This window comes from Aedes aegypti, unplaced genomic scaffold, assembly GCF_002204515.2.
Source record: "Aedes aegypti strain LVP_AGWG unplaced genomic scaffold, AaegL5.0 Primary Assembly AGWG_AaegL5_hic_scaff_75_PBJ_arrow, whole genome shotgun sequence".
NCBI lineage: Eukaryota > Metazoa > Arthropoda > Insecta > Diptera > Culicidae > Aedes > Aedes aegypti.
In genome coordinates this window covers 56,566-82,289 of record NW_018736448.1, presented here as the reverse complement: position 1 = coordinate 82,289, position 25,724 = coordinate 56,566, and the positions used below count along the sequence as shown (strand labels likewise).

The 25,724-nt window shown below is 37.4% G+C and overlaps 1 protein-coding gene across 1 annotated transcript; it reads left to right on the top strand.

Moving 5' to 3' along the window:
* On the top strand, positions 1-24,053 carry LOC5567627 (protein artichoke). Its single transcript, XM_021857114.1, has 2 exons — positions 1-146; positions 21,921-24,053. The coding sequence occupies exons 1-2, from the start codon at positions 141-143 to the stop codon at positions 23,976-23,978; spliced, it is 2,064 nt and encodes a 687-aa protein (XP_021712806.1). The 5' UTR covers positions 1-140; the 3' UTR covers positions 23,979-24,053.
* Positions 24,054-25,724: the final 1,671 nt, after the last annotated feature.

The following is a 25,724-nucleotide window of genomic DNA, read 5'->3' as shown; positions in this document are numbered from 1 at the left end:
AGCTGCTCAGATTGATTCGAGACTGTGAAACATTCAGTGTGAACAAGGCTGCATTCTAAATACGCTGTTTATTTTTGAACATTTTAGTTTAACGGCTTTTAAATATAAATCATTGGGACTTGTACAATTCGAATCTTGTGATGCAGGTAAACATACCAGTTTTTTTTTACCACCTAGTAATAGTGGCAATCATTTTCATGTGAAACAGTGCGAAGGACGCTAGAATTTGATATTCATCACAAAGAAAAAATATTTTAGAAATTTAGATGATTAAAATAGAATGACAATTATATGTCACGAGTTGACATAAGAACGGGTCAACGAATTTAACTTATTTATTTACAGATAATTCCGAAAAGTGCTCCGTTGTGTTTATGTGTACGAGTAGCCAAAGAACTCCAAGGAAAGGTCGGAAATACGGTGAACAAAAGTCTGACACTTTATAACTGGAGTTTTGTTTCACATTATCAAATATCCAACTGCTTTGCAAAACAATGATTATCAAAACAACTAATTACCAAAAAAAAAAAATTGATTTATTCTAACCAAAACATAAGGATGGATTTTGCACAACCATAACCGTTTTGAAATAGCTAATAGCGTTGTTTGAAAAAAAAAAAAAAAAAAACAAAAAATTAAGATTAGGGTTTTGTTCTGCTTTGTCGTAAGCGCTATTATTCGTCGTATCAAACTTGAAATGTTCCACTATGGTGGATATTCAAACTTACCCGCAACATAGATTCATTATCCAAGTGTAATTTTGTGAAAGCTGTTATGGTTCGTACAGTTGTACACCAAAAATGCAATAAAACTACTGTATTTCGGTAAATAACATCAGTTCAATTATCCACTTTGCACTTTTTCACATAAATCGCATGGACGAACACGATTTGAGAGAAATGCTTAGCGAGCGACTGAGCCACACCACTTTCCAACACAAGTTTCTTCCCGCCCCCGTGGGTGACTTTATTCGTCGGGCACTTATTTTCACTATGGAAAACCTTCGTACTTCTTCACTGAAGGATTTCATTCCAATCACACGCCGTAAAACTTCGATAAATCACCAAATTTTATGAAATTTCCTCAACCGCTGCGTATAATTGAGAATGTAAACAAAGTTCAATCCGTCGTACTGAGAAAAAAAAAGCTTGTCCGCATCAATGTGTGCGCGACGCTCGACGTAAAAATACGGTTCCTTTGATTGTGTTGTTTTCGCTGTACTGTGAGCAAATGCCATAATTGTACGGTCAAAAGGAATTGTGTTCATATGTTTGGGCTGAATTTTGATGACGAACAATTAATTTTAAAGGAAATTAGTATATTCCATCATGCTGAAGGAATGGAAGGAGATGCCCGTAGATCTATATATTCTAGTAAAACATTTTATTATAGCGTTTAACCACTCAATACATCACACTGAGCCGTAAGTTGTGAGACGAATCTGGAAACTTATTGCGACAGAAATGAAAACGATACGACGGATTGAGAATACGGTAAGATGCATTTTCTTCGCATTATTTCCAAAAATAGATCAAGATTTATCAAAATGTTATTGTACAATGCTAAAGCCGTTTTGAGAACGAATTGTTTGGCATCGGTTTGTATCAGTATCATTCACTGCAATACTGGGAAAATTGCAGTTCTAACTGATCAATGCTTAATACGATGGATACTAGCACATCACTCTAGTACTTGTTTTTAATTGATTATTATTCGTGGTTTACGATTAACCAGCCGAGTGGAAGTTTGACAACTACCGAAAAACTAAACATTACGTATACTTTTGTAATTGGATTAAATGGACAAAATGATGAGAAGTTTTGCGAAAAAGTTACACGTCTTCTCGTTGAGAATAGAACTCACGACTCCCTGATCTCTAGTTAGGGTGCGTTACCCCTACATGGACGCAGAAGTTAACCTGAATTCAATTTCAGCTCAATAAATCACGTGGTCCTTTTTCGCAAAGTGCACCTCTTTCGGAAGAATTAGATGCCCATCCAAACACAACGCTTTCTATTTCTATCCAATGCCTAGCCCGAGTGCGCATTATTTTTTTTAGGTATTGAAATAACACACCATTTTTATTGTGTGGGCTTCCAATGGTGTTAAATGTTCAACGTCTTCGTTATTTAAATCAATAGGCTTTTGATTGAAATACAAAAACTGTATGTAGCATGATTTTGACAGTTCTCAAAATAAACAAACATTAGTTTGAAACAAACGAGAGGTCCAGTTTGAGAAAAGCCTTATATTAATTTGAATTAGGTTCTGATTATAACGTTCTGATACTAACCACTTGAGTTATATTTTTGTCGATTATCAAAGGTATTCAATTCTCTTACATATGAAATTCTGAAACCATATCATAAAGATGAAACATCTTCTTCTTCTTGGCATTACGTCCACACTGGGACAGAGCCTGCTTCTCAGCAGTGTTCTTATGAGCACTCCTACAGTTATTAACTGAGAGCTGCCATTTTTGCATTCGTATATCGAGTGGCAGGTACGATGATACTCTTTGCCCAGGGAAGTCAAGGAAATTTCCATTACGAAAAGATCCTGAACTGACCGGGAATCGAATCCAGACACCTTCAGCATAGCTTTCCATTGTAGCCGTGAACTCTAACCACGCGGCTATGGAAGGCCCCAGGATTTTTCATTATCAATTTTATTAAGAATACTTTCAGGATCTTCTACAGGGATATCTCCAGAAATTCTTCTAGAGATATCTGTACCAATTCTCCCATAAACTTCTCCAGCGATTTTCCAAAAGATGTTGAGATGAATTTATCCAGAATTTGCTTCAGCAAATCCACGAAAACTTCAAACGCTTTCAGTAATCTCCTCAGGTATCACTTTGATTTTTTTTCCAAAACTATCCTATATTATCAATATATTTTTCCTCTAAACAGTTGTAATTCTAGGATATTTCTGCAGAATTTCTTCCGAGGAAATCCACAAAGGTTTATTCCAGAGTGTTGACACAATTAGCATATAGGTTAATTTACGTAACACTGCAAGAATTCCTACACCTGTTCATGTACATTTCTTCAAGAAATAATCCACGTTTCCTCCCGAAACCTTGTTTGAGTTAAAAACCTAATCGATTGATCACCACCAGCTAGTGACCAATCGATTAAATTTTCAGCTCAAACGAATATTTGGTTCTCCAGATTTGTGCTCTTGAAAATTTGATGTTTGGCTTCGATTTTTTGCTCATCTTAAGAGGTTTCCGAACAAATCTATTTTTCTTCTATGATTTTTTTCAGCAATTCATTCAAGTATCACTCTTGCAGTTTAACCAAACATTTTTTATAAAGTTTCTCAAAAAAATCCCATGAGATTTTCAAAAGTTTATTTAAGTTTTCACATAAGATTAAACTACAGCATTTTTTCCAATAATTCTTCTGATCAATCCTACACAAATTTCTGTTTGTCGAGAAATTTCTTTAGAAAATCCTGCGGAATACTATCGCGAGAATTGATTGATTTTATTTCGATTACTTTAGCAAGTTATCTAGGAAAAACTTCTAAAACTTCAAGGGTTCAAGAGTTATTTCAGAGATCCTTGTTCATTAAGGGTGACTTTAAAACTTACTCAAAGTTTTACCAGAGGATACTCTGTCCCATAGCATGTCCCTGGGAGAATTTAAGAAAAATGAAACATTCAAGACTTGCTTGAGAAAATCTCACAGAGTTTTTGGAGGAATTTCTGTATAAGTTTCAGAAGAGATCGTTGGAGAAATTGCTGAAGGCATTCCCTAGTTGAAATCGTATATAAATCTTGAGAGACAGTTTTAAACAAACTCTCTAGAAATTTCTGTAAAAGTTATTGATTGAATTTTAGAAGTTGTTTGAAGTGATAATCTAATAGTGTGTCCCAGAGAATCGATGGAAAAACCACTGGACTAGTTAGGAATTTCTTGAAAATTTGTAAAAGAATGAATTTTCAGAGGAATTCAGATGATTTCCGAAATAATTTTTGACAAATTTAATTTCTGTGAGAAAATTCAGGTTGCATTTTTATTTTACAAATGTATTGTGGATCTCGTGGCTGTGCGGTTAATGTCTTCAGGCATTTAAGCGCATCGTGTCATGGGGTGTGATTCCCACTTCAGCCATTAAAACTTGTCGTCAGGAATGTTTCTCGGCGGTGCCACTGTAGCATGCTTGTCCGTTGTCTAGTGTTAAGTTACAGTCTGTGCAGCTAAATGGCTGAAGACGTTGTCCGTGTCTTTATTTTTGTCTCTTTTGTTAAATTAAAATAATGTTATTAAGCCATGTAAAAACGAAAAGCTTTCTTAGTCTTATGGTAACGACTGACTTGAACATGATAGGGTTAGAAACAAAAGGGTGTCAGTGACAAAAACCTAGTTTTTGAAAAAGTTCTTTCAGCAATTTTTCATTGTATCAAATTGTATGGAGTAAAAAAAAGAGGCAAGCCAATCTTCAAAGAATTATGTTATTTTTTTCTTTTGAGCGGAATCACCAACTTTAAATACTATTAGAATGCTTAGACACTGTAGAATTTCCTCAACTTCACTCACTTTAAAACCGACGAATATGTTTCTTATACCTCTTTGCGTATGAGCCTCTTAAATATAGTCCATTTTACGGAACGGCAACACTGATGATATTGATGTTACTTTAACACGTTACGACACCGCTTAATGTCAAAATTTCATTCATAAAATAAGCGATCAGCTGTTCAAAAACGTCTCGTAAAATGGACTACCCAAGTAACCACTAGCCTGCTAATTCGCCTTTTTTGGCCTTATAGAGCTATTATACGGCTAATATGAGACATGTCAGCTGTATTATAGCTCTACATTGGCGCACAGGGCGAATTTTTTTTCTATGCACATAATATTTGCCGAAGTTTGTCCTATCTCAAACGTGGCCGCGCCTCTGGTTTGAACCAAAACACTCATTCTATAAAACAATTTTTTTCGATTAAAAACAACAAACTTAGTAGTTAGAAAATCAACAATATATTTGGTTGAATCAAGTTGTTGATTTCAATACAATGCAATGCTAAAGTATAAAAAATGCTGTGCATTATTGAATTCATTTCTCATTTACGAAGTGTTCGTTTGTTTCCTGGAATTAATGCTTATCATTGATTGCTTATCGCTGGTCAAAACAAATTCATGAATGAGGTCATTGATATAGAATAACCAAAAAAAACAAAAAAAGTGCATGTCTATTATCAGTAAACTTTCGTTTCAGGTAAGGTGCCGTTGACTAATCACGCACTGGGGGGAAAGGTTGAATCTTTTACACGTCATCCAATGAATTTTCATTTTCAAATAAACTGATTCCCCCATTCAGGGTAAGGTGGGTTGTTAACCATCAAAATTGACATACGTAGTTTATGGACGGCCGCTTCCTTGAAATAAAAATAACCTTCTGATGTCATTCGATTGATAAGCGATAATTTTATATCAGTGAAAACGTATGATAAAGGTAACGATAATATAAATAAACAACTTTTTTTCAATTGAATCAACATTCGTTTATCACTCATTCTGACGTTGGAAATTCCCAATTCTCTTCGTTTATTCGAAAAATTTCGGCCACTTGATTGTATGAGACTCTATATCTGTCTGTCTGCCTGTCTGTCTGTCTGTCTGTCTGTCTGTCTGTCTGTCTGTCTGTCTGTTACTGTCTTGTAGAACACCAACGCTTACAAATGGTTTATCGCATTCGGAGTTCTGATGTTCAACCAATCAAGTGTACGATTTGTCCTTTGAACAGTTCTAGTAATGAACGCTAGATTTTTTTTTCATTTTCAAATCAGAGAACATGCTTATTGTTATGTTGCTTCTGATAAAGAGCAACGAGTAAAAACAACATTCAGCTTAGTTATTTATAACTAAGAGAATGGCTTGGAAGAATCATTATTATTCTTGTTAAACCATGGAAGCGTTGTTTGAAAAATACTCAATCCACCAGTTTGTTTCAACCAAAATCCTTATTCTATAAAACAACTTGTTTTGAGTAAAAAAACAATAAATTTCTTAGATAGAAATCAACAATATATGTCTTCTTCGCATATAACATACTAGAGGTTTGGTTTCAATGCAATGCCATACAAAAGGAAAGAAATGCTATGTATTGTTGAATTCATTTCTCATTTACGATGTCGTTTGATTCCTGGAAAGAATGCTTATCATTGACTGGTTTTCACTGATCAAATCTGATTTCAGGAATTGGAACGCTGATATAGAATAACAAAAAATTGCATGTTTATTATCAGCAAACCTTGCTATCAGGTAAGGTGCCGTTCACTTAGCTCGTGTGATGCACTGGAGGAAAGGTCATCCAACAAATCTTAATTTTAAAACAAAATGATCCGCCCCCCCTCATTCAGGGTATGATGGGTTGTAAACCATCAAAATTGAAATATGTAGTCAATGGACGGCCGCTTCCATCAAATAGAAGTAAATCTTCTGATGTCATTTGCTGGATTATCAAACATTTTATATCAGTGCAACCGTCATGGTTAGGTTAATGATAATAAAAATAAAAAAAAAACGTTTAATTTTATAAATGATTCAACATTTGCTCCATATTTATTAGGACGTTGGAAATGCGCAACTCGCTTAGTTTATTCCAAGAGTCTCGTTCTATTTTCAATTTGGTCACTTACTCCTTTTGATTCGATGAGACTCTATATAGACTATATTGCAATCCGTAAACTTTAACTCAACTAAGTCAAATGTGAAAATATGCGGCAATATTGGTTGAAGTTCTGCCATGTACTACACAAGCGCTTACAGGTGGTATATTGCATTCGGAGTTCTGACGATCAACCAAAAGTGTACGATATTGACAAATTTCTTTGAATAGTTCTAGTAACGTACGCAAGTTTTTTTATTATAAAATTTCAACTCAAATTTTCACAATCTTTGTACTGACGTCTTGAGTGTCAATTTCCGCAAGTCGGTTTGAAGATAGTAAACCTGCTATCAGGCATTTGAAAAATAAAATAACTAGCTATGAATGTAACTTTCAATAAACGCAACTCTACCTAGGGTACCAGGCGTTTGTTTTAAGAAATGAAAAAGTTTGAATTTATTTTAATAAACAAATGGAGTGAAGTTGATCACCGAGTTGAAAATAAAATCTGGAATGTATAAATAGTTAATTTAAATGGTGTCCCCATATAGCCTTGTTAACAGTCAACTGTTCCGAGAGAAACCTTTCAACGTTCGTCCACCATTTCCATAAAAAGTGTTTTCCATGGTACGATTATATTTCATGTAGAACCAAATTAAAAAAAAATCAGCAATCAGACAATTTGACATCACAAAAGTTTTGGTAATTGAAATCGAATCACAGCTCTGTTGCATTTGCGTACGGAATTGATTAACTTATCACGAATTACGGTACGTTTTGGATTCAAAAAGATTTTTTAAGGGCGAGCAAATAAGTTGTAAATATAGACAAAAAAATGTCTGGTCCTACTTATAAAGCACTACGAAATACCATTTTTGTTCCGTTCCACCCACATTTGATCTGTTCCAGCAATAGTTAGGGCTTTGAAAACATTTTTTCCGAAAATAAATCAAAATCAGAAGTAAAAATGTTACACCTGTAGAAAGTATTTGCCACACTGTTTTGATAGCAATGAAAGTAATATGAGAATGAGCATGATAAAAATTAACTGGGTGATGGGTAGGATTGTGACTCACGCCATCGGTCACTAAAAAAATAATGGAGATTCATTCCGCAAATGCCAAAATTTGTTGTGAACAAAATGCCTGAAAAACAGATTCCTACTATTTCGAGAGTAATCATTATAATTACTTGGACCGAGGAAACTCCAAGCGAATCAGATAACTCTTGGGAACTCTTCAGGATTATCCTTACCATTTTTCAGGTATTTCATTCATTTCTCATATCTAGGTGCTCTGTATTAGAAAACACTGTCGTCCTAATATGGTAAAACTAAACAAGTTTATTATGTACACTTTTTTAACCCTCTAATACCCAACCCCGCCTTTAGACGGGGTACACTTTGAAATTTTGTGTATTTTTTCGTAGCTCGGAAATAAAAATGATTTATTTTTGGCTTAAACCTTGACTCATAACACGCATATAAGAAAAGTTTTTTATGATTTTTGAAACTTTTTTGTATTATTGAAAATTGTTTGAAAAAGTGTATTCTTATATAACCTACAAATGCCTGGGATTCATTTAACGTGTATTATAAAAATCGTACCTTTTATATTTTTCTACGATCAACCTATAACAGAAGAAGAGCCTGATGGTATTGAAATGATTTCAAATCTGTTTTCCCGTTAGTTACACGGAAAATAAAAAATGTTCCAGAAAAAAAAAATAAAAAAATCATATTTTCAAAAGTATAGTAAAAACTCAAATTTTTATTATTGTCAAAAATCAGTAACCAGAAGAGGCTTCAAGAAAAAAAAAATGAAAAGGATAGGGATGTTCAAAAATAAAAATAATAAATATCAAAAACCACAATTCATAAATTTGCGAAGAAAAATAAATCATTGCCCAAACCGTGTTTAGAATGACTTTAGATAACGAAAAATAATATTTAGATCGAAAACAAAAATTTGGGTATTAGAGGGTTAACAACATATTTCTTTTCTTTTTTTTTTGCTATTGATCGTCAATCAGTTCGGACGCATTTTCAATCGCTTCCGGTCGCGCACTTTTCGTTTAATTTATTATTGTATGTGCAAGATACCGGTGTATAATGTTTTGTTACAATAAATTGTGAAATTCGTTTGTTGGACTCCGTTACCGACTCAATTATCTTGTCGAGTATTAAGTGCTCACGTAACTTCCACCCTGCTTGCGTGGGATCACTGCGAAAAATAAAGAAAGAAGAATGGACACTTCATCTTATGTGTTACCATGCTGCAGTTCATGTCAAACCATGTTTACTGCAAGCTTTGAATCAGTGGCGTAGCTAGGGCTTTCAGGGCCCGGTGCGGAGTTGGATTCGGGGGCCCATTAAAATAGGTGTGTGCGTCGTTAGCCTAACATACAATTGGCATGTGACTAGTCAACAGGGCTGGTAGCGGCTAAGTATCTTGAAATATGAATCTAGAGACCTAATGCCTTAAAAAAGTGATCAAGAACCATGTTTTAAAAAGGATTCCTCAGAGGATCCAACTAGTCTTCTCTCAGAGGGCCTTTCTAAAAAATTGTATGCCAAATATTACTACATATATTTAATAATTTCCTGAGAATGAATTTCAGGTGTTTGTTGAAAGTTTTCTTCAGTCAAAAACTGTTCTTTTGAAGTACATTGTGGGATTCCTTCATAAATTTCACAAGGGATTCCCTCCAGATTTTCGTTCGGAAAGAAGTGTGTATCCAGGGTTTTTTTGTTCCAAAAAACCCTCTGACATTACTCCTGGGATTTTTTTTAAAGATTTTTTTCATACGAAACTTTCTCGGAACTAATCCAGCGGTACTCCCATCGAATTCAAAAATTACTTCTGAGTTTCTGTTGTATTTTGTTTTAATTTCCTATTATTTTCGTTTATAGTTTCTTTAATATTGCAACTAGAAATTTATCTAAAACTACCTAGAAGAATTCTTCATCAGGCTTTTCCTAAATTTTCCAAAAAGAAATTCTCAAAGTCAGAGGCGCGGCTTCGTTCAAAACCATGGGTAGGACAAAGGTTGGCAAATATTTTATTCACAGTGAAGCAAAGAATAATTTTAACCCTGGAATAGAAAATAAAAGTTACTATATTTAGGGGCTCTCTAGGAATTCCTGTATTTTCCAAAATGTTCAGATATTGCTTCGGAGATTTCTAAAGGAGTTCATTTAGTGATTTTTTTCAAAGGAATTTCTTCAAGGTTTTTTTTTCAACCTGAATTTTCTCAAGGAAACTGCAGAAATTGAATTTCTTAAAAGATTCTTTCAGAAACCATCTGAAGTCCTTCAACAATTCTTTGAGATTTTTTTCCCTGGGACATCCTTTAAAGCTCCCGGCCAAATCGTCCTATAAAATTCAATCAATAATTTCTCCAGAAAATTCTGGGCATTTGCCTTAAAATCAGGATTTATATAAGATTTCAACTAGGCATTTCTCTTAAGATACCTTTAGCAGTTGATCCTGAGATTCCTTCTAAGATTTCTACAGAGATTCCTACAGTAGTTCGTTGAGATTTTCTGAAATAAGTCTTAAGTAAATTTTTCGGAAATTCTTAAGGAATCCTTCCAGGAATGTCTCCAGGTAATTGCCTAGAATTTTTTTCTTAAAATTAAATCCGTAAGGTATTTTCAATGAAAACCCTAGAGTACCCCTTGATAAAACTAGCGTTAGTTTTAAAGTCACCCTTTTGTGGAAGTTTAAAAAAAAATCCTAGATAGTTTGCAAAGATAACCAAAAAAATCAATCGAATCTCGGGATTGTATTCAGCAGAATTTCTTAAGAAATTTCTCGAAGAACATTAGAAAAAAATCTCTTTGGAAATTTGTGTAGGAATGATCAGAGGATTTACTGGAGACAAAATCTGTAGTATAAACTGGTGCAAGACCTTGAATAAACTTTTGAAGATTACTTGGGTTTTTTTAGGTACTTTTTAAGAAATGATTGGAAAAACTGCAGAAGTCATACTTGGATGAAATGCTCAAAAAATCCCTTGTAAAAATTGATTTGTCCGAAGAACCCCTCAAGGAATTTAGGATTTCTGGGAGGAAACATGAATGGATTCCTGATGGAATCCACATGAACATTTGAAGAAATTCTTGCAGGGTTTCTTGTAAAAAACCCTTAAGCTTTTTTTTTCTAAACATTCTGGAATAAACCTTTGTGAATTTTGAATCATCGGAAGAAATTTTGTAGAAGTTTTTTAAGATCTCCATGAGTAACAACTGGAGAATTTGGTTTAAAGATTAGTGAAAAATATCTGGAGAAAATTCTAGGATAGTTTGGAAAACAAATTTTAAATGAGGAAACTACTGAGAGTAGTAGCTTTGCAGTTTTCAATGATTTTTGGAGCGAATTTTGGAGAAATTCTTCTAAGTTTCCTTTGAAAATTCACTGGAAGAGTTTATGGCCGAATTTCTTGAAGAGGCTCTTGAACCCATTATATTCTCTGATGGTTTATTTGGAGCCTGTACAATTTTGTTTCAGGATCCAATGCAACACACTTAGATTAAATTACTGGGGTCGGCAAAATTTCACTGGCTTTGGGAACTACCGAAAAATCAGTAAAATGAAAACTGTCGTCACGCGTAATTGAAAAGCAAATTTCACCATGTTTTATTTTTTATCGATATATGATATAAAAAAAAGCTCTCTGCAAAATTTCAGTGAAAAATCTATGTTTTTCGATTTCTGACATTTATTTTTAGTTTACTGACTTTTTCGGTAGTTCAAAAACCCAGTTATTTTTACCGAACAGATTGAGTGTGGAGCAGAATATGGAAAAAAAATATTTTAGAGACCATTTTGGCTAAAAAAAAATAAAAACATTAAGTTTTTTTAGAAACTTGCATTGAAATAGAGAACAAAGTCTCTGTAAATAAACCTACTACTATTCCTGTCGTTTGTATCATTCATTGAATCAAGTGTTATTATCATTCATATTGCTTTTACAACCAGTGAGGTTGTTCTAATTTCCTCATATATTTTTAGGTAACAAATGGATGGACAGCAAACATTTTGTGAATTTATGTAGTTTCATTTTCTTTGCACTGAAGTTTTTTTTTGTTGAATCGTGGGTAGGACAAACCTTTGACTGTCCTACCCAGGTGTTTTTGTGCGTAGTACATGTCCTACCTGTCCTACCCACTTCCCGCGCCACTGCTCAAAGTATTCATTCAAGAAGAACGCCTCCAAGAATATGTTAGGAAAATTTTCCAGAAATAATTGGAGATGATTGTGGTAAAATAGATTGACGCCTTCTTAGCACACCAGGGTTTTCTGGGAAATGCTTTAAGCTGCGGATTGTTTCTTTCAATAAGTTTTATAATTTTACAAATATTCTCTGTAGTTACTCACGTTTCTAGTCACTTATAACTCTGTTTGCCCTGCCTGTCTATCTGACCGCAACGCTTATGTGGATTTTAATCTGTGTGTTTATGTATTATAATTTAATTTATTTTAATTTCATAAGGTTCTGTTGGTACTTACAATTCGAATTCAATGATACAATTAAGGAAATTCAACTAGATAATTAAGGAAATAAAAAAGCTCTACCACGTTTCAATTTTACTCTGTTGTTTTTGTGACGTTTTGTTTTGTTCAAACACCAATGCAATAACTGCTACCGTAATCCGGGGGTAACATTGATCGCAATGACCCTCCTCATAAAAAGTTCAAATCAACATTTATCAATGACATATTTTTAATACATGAGTGGTGATTAGACTGATGCAAATTTTGAAGTTTTTGCTCCCCTATGCTTAAACGATGTCAATTATGATAAAAATGATCCTCCCAAAATTCGAAGTGATCCGGAAAAAAATTGATTGTGCACACGCTATTTGAAGTTTATATGGAAATTACTATGGAAAAGACAAACCTTTTGTGTTTAGTCCTCTAACTGCTCGTCATAATAATCTATGGAAAAGTGAACACACTCATCTCAAGTGAAATCTTCCCAGCTACAACTTTGCCGAAGACCACATTTTGTTGGGACGTAAGGATAATTTGTTATTCTTGATTCTAAAGTCTAAACCATGCTGAGATGATCATTCAATTACTTTCAGAGCAACACTGCTTTTTTGCTATAGAACATAGTAGCCTGGATTACTTTGATCTATTCTTCCCGCCAGGAGCACCAATGTTGCCTGCCGAACAGTGGGAGAAGCTTACTGAAGGCAAACCCACTCCATGATGATGAATAACAATTTTTTCTGACGTCCAATCAAAATGTGGTCTTCGGCAAAGTTGTCGCTGGAAGAATTTCACTTGAGAAGAGTGTGTTCACTTTTCCATAAAATATTATGACGAAAAGATAGAGGGCTGAACACAAAAGGTTGGCGTTTTCCATAGTAATCTCCATATAAACTTCAAATGGCGTGTGCACAGTCAAATTTCTTCCGAATCACTTCAAATTTTGGGAGGATGCTTTTTATCATGAATTAAATCGTTTAAGCATAGGGGAGCAAAAATTTTGAAATTTGCATCGCTCTAGTGGTGATTCTTTTACTTCTATTTATGAGCTAATAAACATTGAGGTTTTTGCGAAAATTGAGTTGTGTTTACGCGTAAGTTTTTTAATTTTTGGAAACAACAATATTCATGCTTATGGATGACACGATCAAAGAACCACGCCTCACATGAGTTCTAAAAACGATATGCGCAAAAGAAATGTGGTTGTTACTTAAAATTACATCGCTGAGAATGATTCCGTTTTCAAAACTTTCATAAATATGTTCAGTTGAGCATAGTTCACAAATTACTAAAACGAATGCAGAATTTCCTTTTAGGCGTATTCCACAATTCAAAGTGTTTTTAATTTTGGAATAACTCAAAAAGTAAATGACTTGTAAAAGTTTGGCCTTTATATTCGGCTTAAGGGACCATGGTTTTAGTAAGCAATGACATTTTCAATATAACCGATCGTTGTTTTCATGGGTGATCAATATTATCCCATATCAGCCGAAAAACAAAATCACTTAAAACATTATTTTAAACGATTCTATCCCATTACCCCGAATGCCATTTCCCCGAATGCCATCTCCCCGAATTCCATTACCCCGAATGTACCATTACCCCGAATTCTATCACCCCGAATTCCATCACCCCGAATGCTATTTCCCCGAATTTAAATTTATCTTGACATGATGATATTGATGACATTTCCCCATGATATTGGAATTCGGGGTAATGTCATTCGGGGTGATTGGTCGTTCGGGGTTTTGGAATTCGGGGTAATGGCGTTCGGGTTAATGTCATTCGGGGTAACGGGATTCGGGGTAATGGGGTAGAATCATTTTAAACATATTCAAATCCTTCAGAAAACAAAATGCAGTATGTAGTCACGAGTAATGGGTGCCAGTACTGGTTTTAAAAATATAAAACATGCAATATTCTTATTTTTGAATGATTTTATATGGAAATATCCAAAAAAAACTGATCAATGTTATCCCGGATGACGGTACTTAGATCGTAGTTGGTTTCGAGGGTAGTCCCTTTTAGTGACCGGAGAAGTGGTAGTGCACAAAGATGATACATTCTTACAAGGGAGAAACTTTTCAAAAGATCTTCGGATTCCTTCTAGACTCTTGGGTGAGTCTTGGATAAGCATCCCGAGAAACTGATGAAGTAATTATTAAAAAAAATTAACCAAACGAAACCCCGCATAATTTTTTGTAGGATTTTTTAGTGAAAATCCCTGGAAATTCTCGAGTGGAACTTGTGGCGTATCCGACATAGCAACCCATTGTGCACACGAATTATATAACACTACCATATATTCCTCAAATCATTACGTAATAACCATACATACACACATCCCACAGAATTATCACACGATGATGTAAATATAGTATTTAGTTCAGTACAGACCACCAAACCCGATAGTCTAGCTATCGTCCGAAAGAACGTCTCGAATCCGTATCAAAATCGTAGGCACTAGCCCCTACAACTGGTGACCCCGACGTCGCGGAAGTATCAGAATCACGAATTGTTCGATAGTTATCGACCCGCGATCGTCAAAACGCCGTTTCGATATCGCGAAATCTCCGAACAAAAGTGCCAATTTCATTGCCGTAAAAATTCACAATGGCGACCGAAGAAGCTTCTGGAAGCGTTTCTGGAACCGCGAACAATATGAAGCTGGAAGATGTTGATTCCAAGGAACCAACGGTTATCGCCAAAATCAGTTTCCCGGACTTCGATCCGGACGACATTGAAACATGGTTCATGTGTCTCGAAGCTGCATTCAGTGTCAATTCGATACGGAACGACAAGTTAAAATTCAATGCGGTAATCGTTGCCCTCGGTTCGCGCGCGAAATTTGTGCACACAGTGATCGCTAACTGTAATGCGACGAATGTCAACGACAAGTACGACCGCCTCAAAGCAGCGGTACTGGCGCATTTCCAACCGTCAGAAACACAGCGATTGACCAGCCTACTCTCTGGTATGTCCCTAGGAGATCAAAAGCCAAGTGTCCTCCTGTCCGAGATGCGCCGCTTGGGCGGAGTAGGTTGCACCGACAATGTGCTATCTAACCTCTGGCTGCGAGCCCTTCCAAACACCACTCGTTCCATTATTGCTGCTATGCCAACTGCTTCGTTGGATGACCAAGCGAAAGTAGCGGACAAAATTTTGGAAGCACCCCGTGAGCAAATCGCAGCCGTTCAGAAACCCGAAACCTCATCAACATCATCCCTCGAGCAACGTATCGAAGCCCTATCCAGACGCCTGGAAGAAGCCCTATCAGGTAATTTCCGTGGGCGTGAACGACACAGCAGCCGTGCTCGTCAACGCTCATCTGGCCGGCGAGATGGAACTCCAGCGAGAAGCAAAACACCTCGTCGTTGGATCTGTTGGTTCCATTACCGACATGGTGCCCAAGCTCGGAAGTGTGAGAAGAACAGAAGCGACAACCCAAACATCAAGTGCATTTTTTTCGATGGGAATGTCGAGGTGTACACTCGACCGAGGGAGAATTAAATCAAACAATCAGCGTCAACAACCCCACCGCATCAAGCAGCAAACCATCAACCGACCAGAACCCCAGAATCCTGAACCAAACCTTGGACGTCCAACGAATCCACATACACGATCTCAAGTCATCAAATCGATTCCTCATCGACACCGGAGCGGACATTTCAGTCGTTCCGCCTTCTCCAAAAGAGCGCCTCAAGCCTACAGCATCGCAACAACTCTTCGCCGCAAACGGTACCCGAATCCAGACATACGGTACCAAGCGGATCACCGTCGACCTTGGACTGCGAAGACCATTTGTGTGGATATTCGTCATTGCAGATGTGAAATCCCCCATCATCGGTGCTGACTTCCTAAAGCATTACGATCTTCTCGTGGATCTGCGGAGAAACAAGTTGATCGACAGTACCACCCGGCTGGAAATCGAGAACATTCACGCAGTGACCGAACCAGCCATTACCACATTCGATGCCAATTCTCCTTTCGCTGAAATCCTCGCCGACTATCAAGACATCACCGTCCTCAACATGAAGCACAGACCGACCAAGGCGAGTACCGTTCACCAGATCATCACCACCGGCCCTCCTGTGTTCTGCCGACCACGCCGGTTACCTGTGGACAAACTAAAAGAAGCAAAAGCTGAGTTCCAGTTCCTAATGGATCAAGGCATATGTCAACCGTCGAAAAGTAGCTGGGCCAGCCCACTTCACCTTGTCAAAAAGTCGAATGGCAAGTGGCGACCCTGTGGTGACTACCGGAATCTGAACGCCATCACCGTGCCAGACCGGTATCCCGTGCCACACATCCAAGACTTCTCCAGCATCATGCATGGTAAGAAAATTTTCACTTGTATTGATTTGCAGCGCGCATATCACCAAATTCCAGTAGCCCCAGAAGACGTCCCAAAAACGGCCATAACAACCCCTTTCGGACTCTTCGAGTTCAAATTTATGACCTTCGGGCTGCGAAATGCGGGACAAACTCTCCAAAGGCACCTACATGCCATATTAGGTGACCTTGATTTTGTTTATCCGTACATCGATGATCTCTGCATAGCGTCAGACAATGTAGAGCAGCACAAAGAACACCTCCGCATCGTGTTCGAACGATTGAGACAAAATGGTCTCGTAATCAACGCCGCCAAATGCCAGATTGGTCAGGAATCCGTTGATTTTCTCGGCCACGAAGTCACTTCCGACGGAATCAAGCCGAAGCGCAGCAAAGTTCAAGCCATCCTGGATGTCCCGAGGCCAACAAACGCCAAGCAGCTGAAGAGGTTTCTCGGAACGATTAATTTCTACCGACGTTTCATCCCACGAGCTGCAGAAAACCAGCGAATTCTGCAAGCGATGATTGGTGGAAATATCCGCAACGATACCACAGCACTCGAATGGAACGAAACCACCAACGATGCCTTCGAACGATGCAAGCAGGATTTAGCGAACTCTACTCTGCTTGCTCACCCATCTCCCGAAGCGAAGCTTGCACTCGATGTCGACGCCTCCAACACATGTATCGGAGCCGTCCTACACCAAATCACAACCAATGGTCCTCAACCCCTTGCTTTCTTCTCCAGAAAATTAAGCGAGAGTCAACAAAAGGCTAGCACGTACGATAGAGAGCTGATCGCTATGTACGAAGCAGTCAAGCACTTTCGCGATACTCTACAGGCTCGTGAGTTTTGCATCTATACAGATCACAAGCCCCTTATCACCGCCTTCCAACAACGACCAGAGAAGGCAACCCCAACACAACAACGCAGGCTCAGCTACATCAGTGAATATACCACCGACATTCGGCATGTATCGGGCGAAGCGAACAAAGTCGCCGACATGCTGAGTCGCATCAACACCATCACTACAACTGAAGCGATCGACTACGACCAAATGGCTGAGTTGCAGAAGATCGATCCTGAGCTGAAGCAGTTTTTGGAGAACCCACCAACTAACACCACCGTCCAACTAAAGCGATTGAAATCTCCATTAGCATCTACACCTATATTCTGCGACATCTCTACAGAAACCATTCGTCCGTTCGTGCCACACGAATTTAGGCGAACAATCATGGAGAAAATGCACGGTGTATCCCATCCCGGAGTTCGCGCCACTACTCGTATCATCTCAGAGAGATTCATTTGGCCCTCTCTTCGTCGTGACTGTAAGCAGTTCGTCACCCAGTGTATCCCCTGCCAGAAGTCCAAAATACAGAGACACAACAAGACACCGATAACCAGGATATCAGTACCCGACAGCAGATTTGCGCATATCCACATGGACCTCATCGGTCCGCTGCCACCATCTGAAGGTAATATGTATTGTCTCACTATCATCGACAAATTTACCCGATGGCCTGAGATCTTTCCTCTGCCTAATATGACGGCACTCACTGTAGCACGTGCATTCGTCAACGGATGGATCGCACGATTCGGTGTCCCAACAAACGTGACTACCGACTGTGGCAGACAGTTTGAATCCGAATTATTTCGCACACTCACAAGAATGCTCGGAATTACACACTTGCGTACCACTCCATACCACCCTCAAGCAAATGGGCAGATTGAGCGCACTCACCGTCAGCTCAAAGCAGCTATCATGTGTCATCAAAAAACTCGTTGGACCGAAACCCTGCCTATCGTGCTCCTCGGAATTCGATCATCCCTGAACGAGGACCTACAAGCAACGGCCGCTGAGCTTACCTATGGTACATCGCTCCGACTACCCGGTGAGTTTTTCGTCTCTGAGGAGAATAAAAATCCAACACCAGAATTCGTCGCCGACCTGAAATCAACAATGTCGAAGCTGAGACCCACACCTACCAGCAACCATTCAAGGAAATCTGTTTTCGTGCAGAAGCAACTAACTACATGCAGCCACGTCTTCGTCAAGGTAGGAGCAATTAAACCACCGCTCTCACAGCCGTACGATGGACCATATCGTGTGGTTCGTCGGAAGAAAAAAGTCTTCATTGTGGACGTGAACGGCAAGCCAACTGCTATTACCATCGATCGTTTGAAAGCAGCGTACATACAGGCAGATGATCGATGCGCCGAACACGAAACTTCAGCAGACCAGACTACCTACCAAACACGCTCTGGACGCCGCGTGAAGATCCCTCGTCGATATTGGTAAAACTAAGGGGGGAGTAGTGTGGCGTATCCGACATAGCAACCCATTGTGCACACGAATTATATAACACTACCATATATTCCTCAAATCATTACGTAATAACCATACATACACACATCCCACAGAATTATCACACGATGATGTAAATATAGTATTTAGTTCAGTACAGACCACCAAACCCGATAGTCTAGCTATCGTCCGAAAGAACGTCTCGAATCCGTATCAAAATCGTAGGCACTAGCCCCTACAAACTGTTCAAGCCAGCAGCAAGCCACCGGGGTACTTCATCCTGTACCGCACCAGTGGACGCAGCATTCCTCATGCTGCCGGCCACAAACACTACAAATCCACCATACTGGCAGCACTTTATACACCTTCGATCATTTTTCAGTAGCATACCCGAAATACTATCAAAACATTCAAATTAATTGAATAAGATTGAAACCAATATCTTAACTTCTTACCATTATGATCATTCTCGATCGACATAATGTTGTTATTGTTTACCTTTTACATTGTATAGCATTCGTAGTTGACAGTTCCAGAAGATTCTGCAGTATACATTAGGCGTTTAACAGTTAGGCTACAATACATTATTGTATGCAACAATAGGCTACTAGATTGTTCCATGCAACAAAATAGGGAAGAGTGGAATATAAATAGGAGGTCAAAATCTTGTATACTGCTTCGCGACTAAAAATGGATGAACCAACGTGCGAAGTACGATTTTTGACCAACTTCGCCGCGTCGCGAGTCACTTCGCCATAGTGCGCATCTATGCCCTCCGCCGTGTGCATTGTGCGCACTATTGAGAATCGAGTTGCGACACGGCGAAATTGATCAAAAATTAAACTTCGCACGTTGGTTAACCCATTTTCTAACGCGAAGCAGTATACATATCAGTCTGAAATAAACCGTGAATTCGAACACATCTCTTTCGTATAATTATTCCCTACCGGATCGTATCCGCGGGAACAGGAACTCTTGAAGGAATTACAGGAATAGTTGCTGTAGTATTTTGTGGTCCAAAACTCTAAATGAATTATCAAATTGAAGAATCTATTGAGAAATTTCTTCAGAAACTATTCAAGAAATGTATGAGAGAATTCAAAATGTCTGTCCAAATGTATGGGGAATCCCCGGTTGATTCTAGTTAATGTATATTAAATGTAACAATTCCTGTGATAATCTGTGGGGTAATGCCTGAAGGAATGGGTTTAAAATGACATAAAGTGATACTGAAAAAAAATGACACGAATATTTTCAATCCCGGAATAAACCTATGTTTAATTTCTCGGAAGTATTCTTGTTGGAGGATTATTTCTGTAGTTATGACGCTGAGATAGTATTTGCTGGAATATCAGTAGAACTAAAAAAAATTTCTCCGAAATCCTGTAAGAATTTCTGGGATAATTAGCACATTGTTGGACTGATGAAATCATTAAAAGTATTTCAAATCTAACTTTTGATAGAAACATTAGAGGAATCTTTATAACAACCCCTGGAGGAATTATTTCTGACGAAAAGGTTTTAGACAAATAACTAGAAGAATTCCTGAAGCTTTTCCATGATGAATTTGTAAACCCATGGAATAATCGCTCTTAGGAATACAAATATTCATTTTGGAAGGGTAGGAGACCGTTTAGAGTATGACTCACAATAGAAAGCTGAATCGGCCCAGATAGCGTTAGATAGTTTTAACGAAACTTATTCCGGAGATACAGTATCGGACAAATAAAATGCACCAAAGCCGTTTTTCCAAATATAATTTTCAAATTCAGATAGCTATATGTCCGCCATTTCTCAACCGATTCTTTTCATTTTTTTTGTGACTACACTACAAATTTTCTCAATTTTTGATTATTGTTGAAAAAGTTGTGTGAAAACTATTGATTCAAAAGATACATATAGGTTGAATTTTGACATAAAAAATGCACTAAGACACAAAGTGATGTAGCAGAAAAACTACGCGTCGTAGCATCTAGGTGTCTTCAGCGCATTTGTTCATTGAGTGATAAGGACCAAATGCGCTGAATATACCGAAAGGATACGAGATATAGTTTGTCTGATACATCACTTTTCGTCTTGGTGCATTTTTATGTCAAAATTCAACCTATCTGTAACTTTTAAACCAATAGTTTTCACACAACTTCTTCAACAGTTATCAAAAATTGAGAAAATTTGTAATTCGTGACAGAAAAAATGAAAATAATCGGTTGAGAAACGGTGGACATATAACTATCTGAAGTTGACAATTTTGTATGGAAAAACGGCTTTGGTGCATTTTATATGTGATGAAATACTTTTCACGCAAGATAGACTAAAACTGAGTTAATTTTATACCTAAAAATAATAGTTTTTTCGCAAAAACTAAGTGAAAATGTAAAATTTTGGTGACATTTTTTGCACGATCAGGCAAATTTCGCTAAATTTGAAGATAATATGTGGATTTTGGGCAATTTGAGTTTTTTCCGTGATTTTATATATGGGTCGAACTTTTGCCCCGCTGATTCGAACTTTTGCCCCACTATGGGCCAAAAATTGTTTCCAAGCATTTATGCAAAAACTAATACACCTCAAAGCATCCTTATGGTAGACCTAGAGACGCCCTTACATAAAATATTGAAAAAAGATTTTATCTTTATTTGGTTCCGTGAAACGAAAGTTTGACCAAAAATTACAATATTGATGTCAGAAAACAACAAATAGCCATAACTTTTCCAAATCTCAACCGATTTTTATGATATTTGGAGTGTAAGTCTCCTACTTGAATAGCATTCGAACCACCATGACATTAGTAAGTTTTATTTTGAATTGAGTTTGAAATTCTAAAAAGAAATTCTTACCCCACTTGAACTTTTGCCCCACTTTACTCTATGCGCCAATTCGAAACACTTTTGACATTTTAGCATTCCATAGGATCATTTAGCGACAGTTTCAAATATCCTTCTGTTTTGAATAGAAGGTGTAAATTTGAAGTTTCAGTTTTCCTTTATTTTTTGTCAGAGCAATCAACTTAAAAGACTCAACCTTCTAAGTAATTTTATTCAACAAGTATAACGTTAACAAAAATTTTCATCATTATTAAACCGATAGATTCGAAAAGTAGCACACATATCGTTTATCAGATATACACACTTATACAATTATTATTTATTTCCATATGTTTCAGGTTATAAATCAAACGTTTTGGATTGTATTGCTCTCCATGCCGGCGAGCAATAGATTAATCGCTGCATACGCCGTCTTCAAAATCATTGAACCGGAAGAGCCCATCACCAATGAAAAAATGTACGACGACTATCCGTATCTTCGCGAGTTGGACATGAGTTATCAAACGACATTCGATTTTCCAGAGAATCAGGTTCTCCTGGATCACGAACGGCTCTCGGCATACATTTGCAATTATTGCGGGATAAAAACAATCTACAATAAAACCTTATCCAAACTGCCACACCTAACGCAAATTGAGTTGAAAAATAATGCCCTACAATACGTGCATCCTGATTCATTCCAGCACAACTCCCGACTGGATCATATAGATTTATCAGGAAATCATCTGGTTACGATTAACTCACAAGCCACTCTTCGACATGTATCTTCAATATCGATATTGAATCTTAGTCATAATAGGAAACTGGATATCAATCGAGTGAAGCTAAAATGTTATAGATTAAAGATTATCAGCTGCATCAATTGTGCAACAACTTACCTGAATCGAAATTCGTTCGCTGGTATGCCCAGTCTGTCACATGTTAACTTCAAGGAGAATATGATTGAGCAGATTCATTATGATGCAGTCAAATCGTTAAACCACTTAAAAACTCTTAACATCGATGGGAACCGAAATTTAACGATGTTGAGCTTCACATCAAAAACATTGGTTCAGTTGAGTGCCGAAAACTGTTCACTGGAAGGCACTTTGCAAACTTCACACCTGCCTGAGCTGGAAAGCATCAATGTACGAGGAAACCGTATTACACATCTGGATGAGCATAGCCTCGTGACGTATCGGAAGATTAACAGTTTACTACTGGATGACAATGAACTTCAAAAAATTCCAGAGATACTCATAAAGCTACCACAGTTGCAGCGCTTATGCATCGACCGAAATCTTCTGCAACCGTACGAGAATATCTATGAAGCAACCTCGGTGTATAACTCAAGATTTTTAAGGCAGAATTGTTCTCAAGACGATGTCTTCTATAACAGGTTTGAATATCAACTACCCAACAAAAACGGCGTGGCAATTTATAAGAAAAAACCAGTGCACAGTGTTTCCAATAATGGTACCACAATAGATCTTTCAGGTCGGAATATTATTTTCATTGAACAAGATTACCTAATCGACTTCCCAAAGGTGAAGGAATTTATTTTTGACAACAATCACAATTTTGACTTCAAGGAATCAACGCCGTTCCTTAAGAGCAATTTTGTTGAAATTTTGTATATGCGGAACTGCTCAATTACTGCTCTCAACAGCTCTACATTCATGAAACTTCCAAATCTAACTTCCCTACATCTTCAAGGCAATCAGATACTGTTACTTCGAAGTACATCTTTTTATCCACGACATGGATTGACCTACATCAACTTGGCCAGCAATAATCTCCAGTTGATATCGCTTACGACATTTCAATATCTTAATGAATTGAAAGTACTTATTTTGGACGATAACCGACAGTTTTTCAAAACTGACGGAACGCATTTTCTTATAAGCATCTCGATAAGTAATCTAAGTTGTGAAAACTGTGGACTTGAACGACTGACCGATGAAACTTTCAGTATGATGCCAAACTTGCGAACGCTGAACTTGCAGAATAATAATTTGAAATCCTTTGATCTCGATCCTCTGCAAGAACTGGAAACACTTTGTATAGATGACGCATATCTCGAAGATGCAACTCTTCGTAAACTTGAAGGGCACATCGACCGTGTGACTGAGTTAGAAGCCGGCTGTAAGAAACAAAGTTTATCCAGACTGTTGAATAGTGATACTTATATCAAAAATTTTGTTAATGAAATTGTTGGCACAACCGCGACGGCAAATGCCACGAAAGAGACTACCCATTATATATCTTTTGTTGGAACGATCGCCAAGTCATCAACTGGACAAGTGAATGACATTAGTTTATTGGTGCTTCTGACTGCGATGCTTCGAGGGCTTCGATTGCTGTACAAGCAAACTAAATATAAGGTTGAGATCGGGCAAGCACCCAGACAACCATAAAAGTTGTAACTAAATAACGAAATAACTATGGAGAAATTTCGAAAAATATTCCAAACACATTAGTACTATTATGTAAGTACCAAATTATCATCTCATAGTTTAAACCCATTGTTCACAATCTAATAAAAGAAGTTGCCTAAGAAACAAATCTCTTCGGAGCAAATTCTGTTTGGGACTAAAATCCAATATGTTGCAAAATAATAGCATACAAATATATCAACAGCTATTCTCCCATGCGTCGTGTTGAATGGTAATCTTAGGCAACTACCTTTACTAAGTTTTGGGGAATGAGTTTTGATATGATAAGTTTGCAGCAACATTGCAGTACTGATGTATTTGAAACATTTTTCGAAATTTCTGCATACTAATTTTCATATAATCCATAAACATTTTACCATAGATATTTAAATATTTTTATTGAAGGAATCACATCGAAATATTTGACAGAGTCAAGATGATTCGTTAAATTTAAATTATTCAAAGTGATTCGAAACAATAATCCATATCTAACCAAGCAAGATATAAAAATTTTCATAAATGAGACTTAGTTGACTTAACGGTATTCAAATAGATTGAGATTGTCAGAGAAGCGATGTAAGCAACAAAAATATGAGTGATCTCTTTTGCCTGAAATCCGAATGATTTTTTAATTTGACTGTCATGTGTAGTATTTTTGTTGAATTTTGTAAATCTTAGAAAAATTTACATACTTAACCTTAGTAAGGACCTTGGGTCTTTTTCGACCCATTTCAAAATTCAAATCAATGTAACTTTTGATTGAAATAACCTAGCAATTTAAAACTTTCTGACAATTATTTTTTTGTGGGAAATTTTGTTTTTGCGGAAACAAAAGTTTTGAATGACCCCTAGGGGAGCTTCCATGAAAAAAGTTACAAATTGTGACTTTCGGTCGTTTCGACCCGAAAATTCAAACAGCTCGCAAAAATCAGTGTGTTGACCGAATTTAGTTCTGTTGGGCTTAAATGAAGGGCACACATGTCTAGTTTCAGAAACCCTCCCGGAGATCCGGATTTGGTCACTGTGGCCACCGGCAACCTGCTACATATGAAAAATGTCCCTTTAGAGACCCTTACTTTGACGACCTGTAGTTTCGTAACTAAACAAGCAATCTGAACCGTTCTCATATTGTTGAATAGGTATTCACGTGGACTGTAAATAGAGATTCTCAAATCTTCAAACTTAGTTATTCATACCCGGTTCCGGAAACTCGGAACATCCGAAAAGTAAGTTTCCATCGCAGTTCTGTATATGTATTTCACATCGGAACTATTCGGTTGATGGATATTTTGGCATAATTTTTCTGTAATAAGGAACCAATTACCTGCGCACATTCCCTGAAAAATTCGGTCCAGTATGGTCCATGCGGAACCGGTTCCTGGAGTCCCGGGAGGTTGCCAATCTGGACAATTCGATGAAATTACTCAGATTTGAACCCCAAACCAAATGAATTGTGTCCAATTCTTTACAATATTTTATGTTTGGATGTATTTTGCCGAAAGAATGTATGGATGGTTATTCTGGTCCTTTTGGAGCACCGGAGCAACCAAAAATCTACGAGAGACACCTAATTTGATCCTTGAGCAACAAGCAAAATGTAATTTTTGAAAATACCTGAAGGTCGTAGACACAAAAGTCAATTTGGACAAATTGAGTTGTAAGATTGTGAAAAATAATAGAATCGTTCTGGTGGGCTTCGATCCCACGACTCCAATACGCTAGACTGGC